Below are 15225 nucleotides of genomic sequence, written 5' to 3'. Positions count from 1 at the left end.
GATTATATTTTTGGTTCAATCATTAATGGAAGTGAAATTGTGAAATGATAATTCAGTTTTAGCAGCCAGTTTGGTTTAATATTTTCAAGTCGTCAAAATAAGAGGGGGTGGGGTGAGGTGGTAGGACCTTAATCGGGACTCCGGGATCGGGTGTTTTTAAGCTCTGGATTTCGGGATTGACCCTTTCGGGATCCGGGAAATCTTTTTTTTTGGGGGGGGGGGGGGATTTCGGGACATCGGGATTTCGAGTTTTTAAGCCCGGGATCTCGGGATCAGGACCCCTCCTATCCCTCCTCAAATAAGTTAACTAAAAAACTTTCGTGATTAATTTTAAATAATTTGATCTCATTAAATCCATATTCATGTGACACAGGCACTTAAATTATCTCAGAAAAAAAACAATTTACCATATACCTTAATATAAGGGTACAATAGACTTTTTTCTGAGACCCGTACCTGTGTCATGTGACCTTCAATTTAACCCCTAAGCATGAGATGGGTTACGCATGTATTCAAAAGAATGTCAAAATTGAAAGTCAAACAAGGATGAACCATCTGATTGACTGATTCAGATCAGAAAATACAATGAAATACATTTTATTCCGTTAAAACGATTATTTTAACATAGGATATGAAATCAAAGGCTGTGTGTTGATGAACACCTAAATAACTCAGAAGCGAACTAAGGCTATGTATGATTATCAAGAGGTACATATGGGTAAAAATAGGCCGCCACAGACTTTTATCCAAACCCAGTAAAAAAAAAGACCATCAGATGATTAAGTAAATCCCCCCTGCCTACTGTCCCATAACAAATTGTCGTCCTGGAGCTATGCGTCAAATAAACTCACCAAACATACGTAATACCTTGCGGTCATAAACCTTTCGAGCACGATTTTTGTACTCAGACTCAAAAATTAACCAATCAAAATACTGGATTTCATGTTTCGAGCATGATTTTTGTGCTCCGAGTACTGAGCAAAGTTTTATGACTTCAACCCCAGGCCTCACGGTCATAAAACTTTCGAGCATGATTTTTGTACTCAGACTCGAAAATTAACCAATCAAATTGCTGGATTTCATGTTTCGAGCATGATTTTTGTGCTCCGAGCACTGAGCAAAGTTTTATGCCTTCAAGGCCAGGATTATAATTGGTACGCTGCGCAAGACGCGAGTATCGTCTACTAACATGACTAAGGACTGATATAATTACACCATTGGGTCGATGCCACTGCTGGTGGACGTTTCGTCCCCGAGGGTATCACCAGCCCAGTAGTCAACACTTCGGTGTTGACATGAATATCAATAATGTGGTCATTTTAATAAATTTCCTGTTACAAAATTTTGAAATTTTCAAAAAACTTAGGATTTTCTTATCCCAGGCATAGATTACCTTAGCCGTATTTGACACAACTTTTTGAATTTTGGATCCTCAATGCTCTTCAACTTTGTACGTGTTTGGCTTTATAACTATTTTGATATGAGCGTCACTGACGAGTCTTATGTAGACGAAACGCGCGTCTGGCGTACTAAATTATAATCCTGGTACCTTTGATAACTATAATTAGTGACATCGAATCATCAAGCATTTGCCTTTGTTTTAATTTGGATAATGTGTTACATAAAAATATTATTACACAGTTAGAATATTTTTTATTTGAAAACTATAAGATAAATTGGCATAATAGAATATTGTCTCAAAATGTTGGAAAAAAAATTACGTACTTATAAATTGTTTAAAGATATTTTTGGAACAGAGACGTATTTGAAGGAAAACATTTCAATACGATATAGAAGTGCATTTGCTAAATTTAGGTGTGGCGTTGCCCCCTTGCGAATAGAAACAGGTCGTTATGAAAACAAAACTGTAAATGAAAGACTTTGCTTTGTGTGCAACGATAAAGTTGAAGATGACAAACAAGTTATTTTAGATTGTCTTTTATATGCAGATTTACGTGAAAGTTTATTTTATAAAGTTAAAAGAAGTAATGGTGATTTTAATATTTTAACAGAAATAGTTTTTTATATGCTTAATTGATAACTATGTTTTTACAGACCTGGAATATTTTATAGACATGATAAAATTAATGTAGTTTCATAGTTTTACATAATGAAAATGTTTTATAGACATGATAAATATATAGTTAATAATTTATATTGGTTTCTATAGTCTCTCATAATTCTTTATAGAATGGCACTTGTATTTTAATTTATAAAATTACTGTTTTATTCAAAATATATATTATGATGATTGTATTATATGTATTGCAAGTGGTGAGATTCTAATAAAATATTGAATCTGAATCTGCATCTGTTTCATATCTCAAATTAATCAATTTTGCGTAAAACAATGGAAGAATTTTCAATAGTATTTCGAACAAAAAATTGGAATGTTCCAAAAAAGCTACAACCACTATCACATATTCTGGATCATATTAGTTCACGAGGTGTATTACATTTCAAAACATGCGTAATATAATACCCATTGTATTTTGAAAGGCAAATAAAATACAAATACTGGTGGGCACATGGAGGTATTTCCCATGAAATAATTATTTCACGTGTTAAATTTCCTTAAATTATCAATCATCATTGAAAATATTTTTTTTTGCTCAGTTTTATTTTTCATATTTTTCCCTCTCTCATAAAACGTAAGAGTACCACACCAAATCATCCTTTTAACGAATATTTCAATTCAATAGCTATAAATAATCGTTTTATTAAAAATTTAAATATATTATACATTCATGTATTATTTTATTTTTAGATGTCACGGGAAGTCCCAATTTACTTCCTGTTTCATTTATAACAATTTAAACAATGGATAAATTTTAGGGGAATGTGGTATGTATTTTTAGAGATATTTTAAGTTTTATTGTCATATGGTCGATAGTATTATTTTACATACATCATATGAAGGATGAGGATTTTGTAAAATAGGTGAGGCATATTGTTGATTGGATTTAGCTACTGAATGAGTATTGTGGTGGCGGAGGGAGAACATATTCGTGGATTCGTGGAACAGACTTCCACAATATTTTGTTAGTTTGTGATGGATAATTTACGATCAGATCTATGTCCTATTTAGTGAGAAATCGATTCCAAGTAGACTGAATATTATTTGTTTCAAAGTCATGAAAGTGTTCCCGACATAACTATAGACGGAAGAACATAAAATGTGTGTGTTTTTAAGGACTAACACAAGGCTGTCGTGAAATGATACCCTGTATTTATCATGCTTTCCAATTACATATGCTAAAATCGATAAAAGGAACTCCCTCCTAAGATATTGAAAACTATCAATCTAAATATTGACAATAACATCTTTAAAAGTGGTGTAGAATAGAAACAACCATTGGGGCTAACGCCCTCCCCTAGGGAGCAACCAGAGGACCCAGAACTTTTTATACCCCACCCCTGTTTGAAGTTAAACGATCGCAATAGTCAGATCCAGAGGGCTGTCGGCCCGGCCCCCTTTATGTTAGTAAGTGCATGTGTACATACTACCGTAACGATCTAAAGCTTTAAATTTAGTATAAATACTTGTTTACTCTTAAAAAATTATGTTTTTGTTAGTTTGGCTTTATGTAGTTGGATTATTTGATCTAAAACAAATTCTGATCTCCTTTAGTTGATATAAACAAGTTTTGAATATAGACTTACATTTTTTTGAGTTTGTTTACACATTAACCTTAACCCCATATTTTCATTCATTTATGTCTTTTTAATACTAGACACAATACAGGACGACAGTTTTTTATGCCCCAACTACGATAATAGAGGAGCATTATGTTTTCTGGTCTGTGCGTCTGTTCGTTCGTCCATCCATCCGTTCGTTTATCCGACCGTTCGTCATACTGTCCCGCTTCAGGTTAAAGTTTTTGATCAAGGTATTTTTGATGAAGTTGAAGTCCAATCAAATTGAAACTTAGTACACATGTTCCGTATGATATGATCTTTCTAATTTTAATTCCAGATTAGATTTTTGACCCCGGGTCCACTGAACAAAGAAAATGATATATTGAGTTTCAGGTTAAATTTTAAGGTTTTGGTCAAGGTAGTTTTGGATGAAGTTGAAGTCCATTCATTTTGAAACTTAATACACATGTTCCTTATGATACGATCTTTCTAATTGTATTGCCACATTATATTTTTACCCCAATTTTACGGTCCATTGAACATGGAAAATGATAGTGCGAGTGGGGCACCCGTGTACTTTGCGGGACACATTCTTGTTTACAATTCTTTCCAAATGGTAAGTATAAGTATCATTATTGATTGAAGTGCCATAGACGGAAAAAATTTGGCTGATTATATAGGGAATCACTGAAGCATGACTAGATCGTCCCCTTTATATGTCACTCAATTGGCCCCTTTATTAAAAGTCCTGGACCTCCACAGAGAGCTCCTAGCAAACTGTCAAGACACACGAATATAAACACTTTTAATAGCGCGAAACTCAAAGATTCTTAAGATTGTTTTTACTTTTTCGGGAAATTATGATAAGAATGATAAGTTTGGTATACAAATGTATTTCTAAAGTGTTATGCGGAAACCACTTAGTATTTATAAAATGTTGTATGACACGCTGATTAAGTTTCGTATGTTATAAATACATGTCTCAGTATTGTTGTTAGAAATGTTACCATCATGATGTAATACAGAGCTCTACATACATAAATTTTAAGCAGAATTAGATTCAATATTCGTGCTGGTTGATTTGACTTGAACTCTCAGATTTAGGTTTTTAGATAATTTCCGTGTATTTTCCTCTTAAAAATTCAGGCTTTTGTCAAAATTTAAATATCTAATGCTCATTTAATTCGATTCAAATGTATGTGTGTGAATGCGATTAGCGAGTTCGATTCGCATTCGATTCGAACTGAATACGAATTAAATGAACGAATGACCGATCGAGGATCGAAGCATTACATAAGATGGATGATTCTTACAATACGCACTTTTCGTCGCGGCTAACATTGCATACGAGTTTTATAATTCCAGAATTTTATATTTTTGTATAAAATGCTTCATGATCGCACGTGCTTCAATGATAACGATCCTGGTAGCAGAGAAAGGGAGAGGTTGTGGGGAAAAAACCCCTTTGTACGCTGATCAATGCAATTGAATATGGACATATTGTTTGGAATCCCCTTTTTAAAATGTCTGGATTCCCCGTGCAACGTCACAACAATGCGTAAAATATACAAAATAAAACTTGATATAACTTTTCATTTTGTGGTTGTAGGATATGAATGTAATTATAAGAAAAATCTTTTTTTTTGTGATTCTATAGGTTAGCATCTAGAGCTTCCGTATCGCACGGGTCAACGCTTTCAAACCCAAATAAAATATCCAAATCATTTTTTTTGATAAACACAAAGAAAAGTAGGTATAGCCATTAAAGACCTTTTGGTGTTAATTTTTCGTGTCGACTCGACAAAATCGAGAAAAAAAAAACATGACTGCTTGTTCTTCTTTAAGTTTTCAAGTTTTCCATCTGAATACAGATGATTTATATGAGGGCCCTCATGGGGTTTTTGATTATGTGATTACTTGGCCGTTTTTTTAATGATTATTTGATTATTAAGCCAAATATTTCATGATTATTTGATTACCTAGGACTGTATTTTTAGTTTATGATTATTTGATTACTAAAGATAAGCAAATATTTAATGATTATGTGATTATATTGGCAAAAAAATGGTGATTATGTGATTACTAGGACCCCCCCATGAGGGGCCTCTTATATAGCTGGAGCGTTAGTGGCTTATTCATTCAAAGAAAGGTGATATAAAGTTATTTATCGCTATTTTGTGCATTTTTCCTTTGATCTTTTTTTGTGATAATTTTCATATCGTGCTTCTCGCTTGAGATGGAAAAAGTATCGCTAGAAACTAAGGAGGCCACGTGGCGTTGCTAACGAAATTGACATTGAAATTGACAACGTCGTCATAGGTAAAATAGCGATAAACAGATTATCATTAGTAATCTCAACTCGATTGCTTTTCTCACTTTCGCTCAAGCGATAAAATCAATCTCGTTGAGATAATCAACGATAATCTATAAATATACAGATACAGCAGAGCGATATCTGTAGGGCTGTATCTGTATAGTAGGACACTCAATTGCAGGATAAACATATCTTTTTATACAGAAGACAACACCAAACTTGTATTATTGCGAAGATCTTAGCTACGCTGCGCTTAAAAACTGGTTTTTATATATTTACACCATTATGCAGATATTGGATTTGAGATCAGTGTGGATAGTTGCTATCTTTTGCTACTTTACTAAATGTCCACTTGATGAAAATAAAAACGGAAATAAAAGGAAGCAAATTCACGTAGATTTTCATGTGTTTTTTTGCCGTTAAAGTCATCATCTTTTCATTAAAAGAAATAAGAAGATTTCTGTACCAGATACCAAAATGACATAGAAGTTATCAACTGTAGCTCACCATACGGCCATCAAAAATGAGCAAAACCAATACATACTGCATAATAAGCAGAACCAAATTGAATCTTTAATAATTGTTTGCCTATTTGGAATTGAAACCAAATGGGAAAGCAAGTGATATAACTAGAAAGATGTTTTTCTCTCTTTTTCAGTTGACATAAGTAAATATGGCGACGTCACTAAGCTATGATATCTCAATTGATGCTTTACCTTCAGACGAAAACTATAAACCTAACACGGTATCAAGAGGTAGAGTATTCATTACCATGTTCTTGTTAGTCATGAGGGTCTGAAACTGAGGGCTGGCTTTATTTTTGTGTTCTTTTATCCCCCCGCCCTCCCCCCTTATTCTCTATCCATTATACTTTAGCGCTCTATATATCTCTATTCTTAATTTTTATTTGACCTTTTCTCATGTTTTTTTTACCTTTATTCTGTTTTTATCTATTTTTATTAATTCATATAACTCCATTCAGACCATTAATCATTCAAAACATGCATAGATAAATACATACGTTTTGTATTTCTATAAATTTGATCCATGCACAAACCAATTTATGCAAGCGTCTATTATTTTTGTCAACGGTCATAAACTCAAGAAGTATGAGACCACATTAGCTGTTTGTATTGTTGAATCTGATAAGATAATCCCACTAGTTTCAGTATTTCACTTCCACATTTGGCCTGAAAATATGCACATGCAAATGTATGAATCGTACAACTGATGCGGTATTTCTTTTGCATTATAAATTAATTATAATTATTGATAGTTTATTGTTATTGAAGTTTTGTATTTGAAGATGTACAGGCACTAGGTTTTTGATTTGATGATGGTAAATACAATTATTTAGTCCATACCTTGTTGATTGAAAAATGATAACAATGAAATAAAGAAAGAACAAACTTTAACTGGCGTACTAAATTATAATCCTGGTACCTTTGATAACTATTAAGGTCCCCAGTAGATGCCATAAGTCTGAATTACATTTATATAGTCGATAAAACAGAACAACCGTGCTTTGCAATAATACACGAGTTATTTCTCTGTTTTTGTTTAGGATTTTGTGTGCTTCGACCAATTTTTATTTTCCTGTTTAAAATATAAAGACGAGTGTCTGTCCCTTTGTCCCTTTTCCGTTGTTATATAACAAGGAAAATGTAGTATGGTCGCGAAAGAGACAACTCTCCCCCGGACAACCAAAAAGCATAACCACTATATTACAAAGGCAACTGTACAGCCTCCAACAATAATCAAAGCATATACTGCACACCAACCTATAAAATGCCCCGATCGATTAATGGAAATAAATTAAAACGCGAAAACTAACGTCCTGATTTGTGTACGAAACTTTTAAACTTTTTTTTTAAATGAAATTCAGTAACAAAGACAACCACTAACGTAGCAGTAATCAACTGCTTCTAATATACTAGGTTACCGCACGACCTTGTCTTTTCTTTCTACAAGTCATATATGCATTGCTATTACATATTGTTTAATTAAAATACGTTGATATTTTTAATTATCAGGATACAGAGAACAACACAAGCCACAGGCAAACGGAGGTAAGTACTCAGTGGAGAAGGTCTGGATGTGGTTTATATAACAGAGGAAGGTGGGCAAAAAGTACAGAATAAAGAGTAAAAAATATAATTGAATAGGCAAAAAAAAAAGAATAAAGAAAAAGGCAAAAAAAAAAGAAAGAAAAAAGACAAAAACAAAACTTCATGAAATTTTTAAATTTTAACAGAATAGATGATAGGATAATGGGCAAATAAGATAAAGAATAGAAAACTGGTTTAACAAATGTTGAAATATTAAAAAAAAAAAGAAAAAAAGGGGGACCCATCCACAAACCTACGTAGTGACAAAAGACATCAAACTAAGTCAGCTAGGTATTCTCAAAATTTATAGCACAGGAGTATGTTCGACAAGGCTCTAATATGGTCCCCCCTTTTTTTTTTTTTAGATAAAAATGAAATGAGGATTTAATGACCAATATATATCACAATCAATCAAAACTTGTTTGGAAATTTGTCCTTTTGTGTACAAACTGACCAATTATATAATAGGCATGTTTAGGATGATGTGCTTTCTATAAAATCAAAAAAATTTAGACAGTGATATTGATCTTGTCGTTATCTTTTTTTTTTTTTTAGAAAATCCCTCACCTGAGGAGACTGAAAGTGCAGTGTTTAATGGTAGGTCACATAATTACAATAACACATTCCATCGATAGCCTATATCTTATATATATATAAAAGAAGATGTGGTATAATTGCCTATAAAACAACTCTCCACTAGAGCCCAAATGACACAGAAATGAACAATTATAGGTAACCATAAGGCCTCCAACCATGAGCAAAGCCCATATCGCATAGTATCCTGACTTGGTAACATCAATTAGTCCAACTTGATAAAACGGATAATATAAAATAAAAAGATAATAAAACTTAGAATGGAAACGAGGAATGCGCGTGGCAAAGTTACAGCTACACCGAACAAATAGCAGAAAACAGCCCAAGGCCACCAATATGTCTTCAACACAGTGAGAAATTCCCTCATCTGGAGGAGGGCTTCAGCTGACTCCTAAACAAAATTGTGTATACTCGTTCAGCGAAAATGAACGTCACACTTTACTCCAAAACATTGTCCACAGCGAAAGACAGACGGTTCTGGAATAACATTCATCGAGAACAAAAGTTTCGAAAGCCAAATACAATATTAGTGATAAAAATTGCGTTAACTGATAAAGGACAATGAAAGAAGCAAGAAATTCATGATAAGAATATTTAATTTTTTTTTTATATCAAAGCTTAATCTTTTCAACAACATTTTGCAATATATAATCCATTTCTATTACCCTTATTGAAGCAAGAACTTCAAATCTATTATAAGGTCAGTACATCAATAACATTTGTGAAAATATATATTGAGCTCTTTTGGCTCATATTAATGTCACGTACACCATATTTTCAGAGTACCTAGCAATAAACCGAAGCAATGACTCTAGCTGTCCAAGTTCTTTCGCAGGTAATTAATACATATACATACAGAAAACGATTTATACGCCATCCGATGTTACTTTGATAATAGAAAAAAAGTGAAATTGGCATATTTATACTTAAAGTAATTTTATGATTATTTAATTTTGGATGTAACGCGTCTTCTGATAAAGTGACGTCGTTTTGTTTATCAGCTCATAGACACAATTTTGTCATGTGAGCGTGACGTTGTTAACGATTTTTCATGATTTACTCCGGTTTAGAATGGAATTAAGAATTAAATAATAAACAATGATTGTAATATCCTTTCTGCATATTCGAAATACCATGGAAACACATGTAGTGCACACTTTAAATAACCCGCTACGCAGATTATTCAGTGTACATCGTATTTTTGATGCAATTTCTTCATAGACAGAAAAAAATATTACAGTTATTCCTTAAATGTCTTAAAACAGATATGAGCAGAAGCCTCATACTTAATTAGAAATTTCATTCACACTATTAAATAACACTGACATCTTATCTTGCATCTTGCAAGAAAATTGGAAACTATCTGTTTGAGTGAAATCTTGATTCATAAAAAGTAAATATTGATGATACTAACTGAACATAAAATTGTTTTACAGTTTGAATAATTGTTCATGAAATTACATAAGTTTGAAGCCCTAAAACTGGCATAATCGTACCTTTTCTTTTCTTGAAATTGTTTTATTTTAATATATGATATATATATTTCAGAGTATTTGGAACGTTTCAATGATTCTTCTACAGTGGTTGGGGAGGTGGTTGGTGAGTAAAAATTAAAATATATGTGAGCTATAAACCATCTAAATATTCTCAAGAACTTCGTTGTACCATGAGTTACTGAATTAAAGTCAAAGGAATTCTATTGGAGGCATCTTAAAACTTTCAAATGAGGAAGATGATTTTCAATAGGCTCTTGCTTAAATTTTTCTAATAGAATCAATGAAATCGAAATCTTTGCCTGCGTACTCATGAAGCCTTTGAATTCGTGACAATGCAGGAACAAAAAGGTCTTGAACATCGATATGTTTTATTAAATTATCGGTACCAATTTTCTTGCACCAGATGCGCATTTCGACAATACATGTCTCTTGAGTGATGCTCGTGGCCAAAATATTTGAAATCCAAAGCTTATAAAAAAAGATGAAGAGCTATAATCCAAAGGTCCAGAAAGTATAGCCAAATCCGTGAAAGGAATCAGAGCTTTGCACGAGGGAGATATATTCCTTAATTTATAATAATTTCTAATATTTTGTAACAGCAAATTTTAATAACACAAACAATCGGTATTTTCATGCCAGTACCGAAGTACTGGCTACTGGGCTGGTGATACCCTCGGGGACTGATAGTCCACCAGTAGAGGCATCGACCCAGTGGTAGTAATAAAATTAACGGTACCTATTTTCTTGCACCAGATGCGCATTTCGACAATACATGTCTCTTCAGTGATGCTCGTGGCCAAAATATTTGAAATCCAAAGCTTATAAAAAAAGATGAAGAGCTATAATCCAAAAGGTCCAAAAAGTATAGCCAAATCCGTGAAAGGAATCAGAGCTTTGCATGAGGGAGATACATTCCATAATTTATAATAATTTCTAATATTTTGTAACAGCAAATTTTAATAACACAAACAATCGGTATTTTCATGCCAGTACCGAAGTACTGGCTACTGGGCTGGTGATACCCTCGGGGACTGATAGTCCACCAGTAGAGGCATCGACCCAGTGGTAGTAATAAAATTAACGGTACCTATTTTCTTGCACCAGATGCACATTTCGACAATACATGTCTCTTCAGTGATGCTCGTGGCCAAAATATTTGAAATCCAAAGCTTATAAAAAAAAGATGAAGAGCTATAATCCAAAAGGTCCAAAAAGTATAGCCAAATCCGTGAAAGTAATCAGAGCTTTGCATGAGGGAGATACATTCCTTAATTTATAATAATTTCTAATATTTTGTAACAGCAAATTTTAATAACACAAAAAAATCCGTATTTTCATGCCAGTACCTTATTCATTAACCGAGATTGTAAACTAAAATCTATAATTATCTGAATAATCGTAATTGTCCTATTCATGTATCCTGCTGTTTGCCAAAGTTTCGTTGAATATATGAATATGCTCTGGTAAACAATTACTGCATATACAAGTAAGCCACTGGCATGCATACCAGTGAGCTACTCATCTACTGGAATAAGTGTTTTTACAATTAAAAAAAAACAAAAAACGAACGAAGGAAAATTGAAAATGAAAAAGGGAGCATAATATAACAATCAATATAAAATATTTAAGTGTCTGATGTCTTACTTTAATGTCAAATTTTCCCAAAACTATATACAAAGCGACAATTAATCAGAGTTGTATCCTGCACTTTACAATTCTACAATTTTTGTTCGATGGAATGGACCATGCACGTTTAATTCATGATGGATTTTTAATTACTGTTACTATTATAACTTTCCCAAACAGGTGATGGTTATCCAAGTAGAGAAATGTCGAGCGGGGAAGGTGAGATGTAAATTTGTTTTCAACTTTTCAAATCTTTATTATTTTAACTGTTTGCCCAGAACGTTTCCGATCAAATGTTATATCATGTGGTCTCATAATTTTGTCACATCAAATAAGGCGTTTGTCCAAGGATTTTGTGGTTTCATGGCTACCATTGAAAATGGATGAAAAATTAATTATAACATGCTCTCTTTCACTTGTAATCATGTTTTGTTTATACATCGACTTTGTCCGTGTTTCCGTCTTTTTGTCTCATACTGTTTTGATCGCATTTTCTTCAGGAACTTTAAATCTGAGATTCCTTAAATTCAGTATTCAGTATAAAGTGAGCATAGTATACCGTATGACATATTTACCGATTATTTTCTGTAAATATCATAATTATGTATATGTATTTGTTTCCGAAATTTTTGTCACATGTTTCTCATAAATAACAAAAAGTAAAATCACAAAAACACTTCACAGAAAATTTAAAAAATATGTAAATTTAAAAACAAAAACACCCCAAAAAAACCCGGAGAGTCCCTAAATCAAAAGCTAAAACACATCAATGAAGGGTCTACAACATGTACAACTCTCTTAATCCTGTAAGCGTTTTAGCAAAAGACACAAGGGCTACTGATTTATACATATCAATTATAGTAATAACATGCAGGTATTTTATAATTTTTATTTTTTTACAGCAGCATCTTACCAAAAAAGAAAAAGCAGCCAGATTACCAAAGGTCAGTGGGAAGAATCATGTATTTTTGTAGGATAAGCGAATTTAAATAGGTCTAGAAAATAACTGTTTTGAATTGGATAAATCCAAATTGATAAATCAAAATTTTGAATAAGCAATACAGGAATGAAACATGTAAAACTAAGTTTAACCATTTATTACAATGTAAGTACCACTAGATAGGCACCACTGCAGATGAACAATCAATCCTAAATGAGATTATCCTTCTTTAAAAATTGTTCCTGTATCCGCATAGATTTAATTTCATATTCCAAAATAATGTAAGTGAGTTTTTATATGATTAATTGTTTTTTTTTATACTTTCTGCTCCCCAAAATGCTTGCTGTTTAGTTCCGACAGTATCTGCTTTAAAATTTCTTGCTAACTAAATAACAGTAAATGAAAAAATCATTCTTGTTTTTCTTTGATTTCTTTGAATTTGTTATACAACAGTTATTTGTGTTATCTTTCAGATGAAGATGACAATATTCATAGGTTTTTTCTTGAGTTGACTGCTACTTCTGGTTTAAGTTGGACTATATTTCTTGCTGATCTAGGATACAATTCTAAAGAGCTATTAAAGTTGCCAGGAAATCAAAGAGACATTTTTTTCTTTCAATACTTATTACATTGGCTTGAAACAGTCACACGGATAGGATTCAACCCAATTAAATGTATGTACAGAGCACTGTTAAAGACTCGAGACAAAGACCTCATTGATAAATTCAAGCGTCAAATTCAAAGTGGTGAGTATTTTCGTAATTTCGTAATTTTAACTGTTTACAGTTACTTTCATCCTTACACGCCAAAATGTAACATTGTGTGTTCCTTTTCTTGTTTTTGAATAAATAGTGTATTACATTAACAACAATCGACACATTGGAATACGATTTGAACACATGTAAAGAATGAAAGGAGATCTTATTTTTCAACATTACTTTTATCCTTCCTGGTGGCATTCTATTTCTAACTGTGATGTGCTACAAATTCCATAGGGATAATATTTTAAAGAGTTGGTACTTTAGTAACAATAGACCAATTATCCCGAGTTTTTGAATGCAGTACACAAACTAAATGTTCATACACCGAGTGATATCAAACATGTTTATAACTTGCTGCAACTACTGGAGTTCTCAATACTGTATGTGGTTTTCTGCGTTTCATCTGTTTAGTCACCGTTGTATATTTTATATTGATAAAATAATTTGAAGCAGTTAAATTCATTTCACGAACTTAAATGATTGTGAATGTATTTGGAAGGTTCACATAATTACATACATGTGACTTCTACAGAACTGAGAAAAAAATCCCTAAATGTTAAAATATGTTAAAACCCTGGGTTGGTTGTAATCAAATGTGGCTTATTTGAAAATTAAAATGCACGATACAGTTTAGTTAGATACAGTATCATGATATAATTATATAGTGTGAAAACAGCTAACAAAGTATGTAATGGGCGATATCGTTCTAGACTATATGTGTGATTCTTATATCGAAATAATCATGTACATGTATATGTATATTTACGTTTAGATTCTCTCGATGAATCATCTGATCAAGAGTTTGAGATCATTAAAGGACACCTATCTGAAATAGACATTTCAAATCAAAATAGTAAGTTAGTAAGTTTGACAGATAAACAGCCAAATACGAAAGATAATGCTTTGTAATTTTGATACATTTTTTTGTGTATAAATTAATTGCACATTCCTTTTTTGTTAAGACGAATTACTCGACTTAAAGCAGTTGGTCGAGTATCCATGAGATATACTCGCCAAATAAGCATGGAAATAAATACCTCATCGGTATCTGAGTTTAAAGATTTCTTTTGACAATGAAACATGTTTTCTTAAGTCAGTTAACAATCCATGGAATCTATAACGAAAAAAAAGACTTCTAAACAAGCAATCAGTAATGTCAATCGCACTGCATTGAATGACTATACTTTGCAAACAAGAAAAGAATCTGCAAGTCCTATGATATATGATATATATAACTAAGAAATGCTTTTAATCTTAAGGCATAGCAAAGAGACGAATATTTTGTTTTGCATTTTCATTTCAAGAACTTTAAACGCTAGCTATATGTCATCGGTTTTGCGTATTTTGAAACGCTGTACGGTGCCTTAAAGTTTCTAAACTTCTTTGTCATTTGGTTGATAGTTGTCTCATTTATACTGTATATTAAGTAATGTTAAGGTCAAGTTGATTCATAATATGTTGTGCGGTATAATAATCGGTTTTGTAAGTAAAAATAAAATGATCCTAATTAAACAAAGTACTTATATTTTTAAAGAAAAATCAACCTGTATCAAAGACAGAAAGGAACAAATCATGTATGTAGAAAGAGATATTTGGAGTAATATAACGCCTGGTAAGTAAATATGTAAGATCTGAAACACCATGAGTTTCTAAATATTTTCTGAGAATCTAATCAAAGAAGATTATAAATTAAATGTTGTTGTTTTGAATTTCTATCGGTGGATATTATCTGTTATTAATGAGCGGG

The 15225-nt window shown here is 32.3% G+C and overlaps 1 protein-coding gene across 1 annotated transcript in view; it reads left to right on the top strand.

The window, feature by feature from the left end:
* Positions 1 to 2955: 2955 nt before the first annotated feature.
* LOC139502413 (uncharacterized protein MCAP_0864-like) overlaps positions 2956 to 15225 on the top strand; it is an 87946-nt gene continuing 75676 nt past the window's right edge. Inside the window, exons 1-11 of the mRNA XM_071291862.1 lie at positions 2956 to 3041; positions 6612 to 6708; positions 7987 to 8022; positions 8617 to 8658; positions 9437 to 9490; positions 10204 to 10254; positions 11958 to 11996; positions 12680 to 12721; positions 13191 to 13463; positions 14251 to 14331; positions 15013 to 15090. Coding sequence (XP_071147963.1) covers positions 6627 to 6708; positions 7987 to 8022; positions 8617 to 8658; positions 9437 to 9490; positions 10204 to 10254; positions 11958 to 11996; positions 12680 to 12721; positions 13191 to 13463; positions 14251 to 14331; positions 15013 to 15090 — 778 coding nt within the window. The 5' untranslated portion in view covers positions 2956 to 3041; positions 6612 to 6626. The remainder of the gene's footprint in view (positions 3042 to 6611; positions 6709 to 7986; positions 8023 to 8616; positions 8659 to 9436; positions 9491 to 10203; positions 10255 to 11957; positions 11997 to 12679; positions 12722 to 13190; positions 13464 to 14250; positions 14332 to 15012; positions 15091 to 15225) is intronic.

Source organism: Mytilus edulis, chromosome 14 (assembly GCF_963676685.1).
Source record: "Mytilus edulis chromosome 14, xbMytEdul2.2, whole genome shotgun sequence".
NCBI classification, from domain to species: domain Eukaryota; kingdom Metazoa; phylum Mollusca; class Bivalvia; order Mytilida; family Mytilidae; genus Mytilus; species Mytilus edulis.
This window is presented reverse-complemented; position numbering and strand designations above follow the sequence as displayed.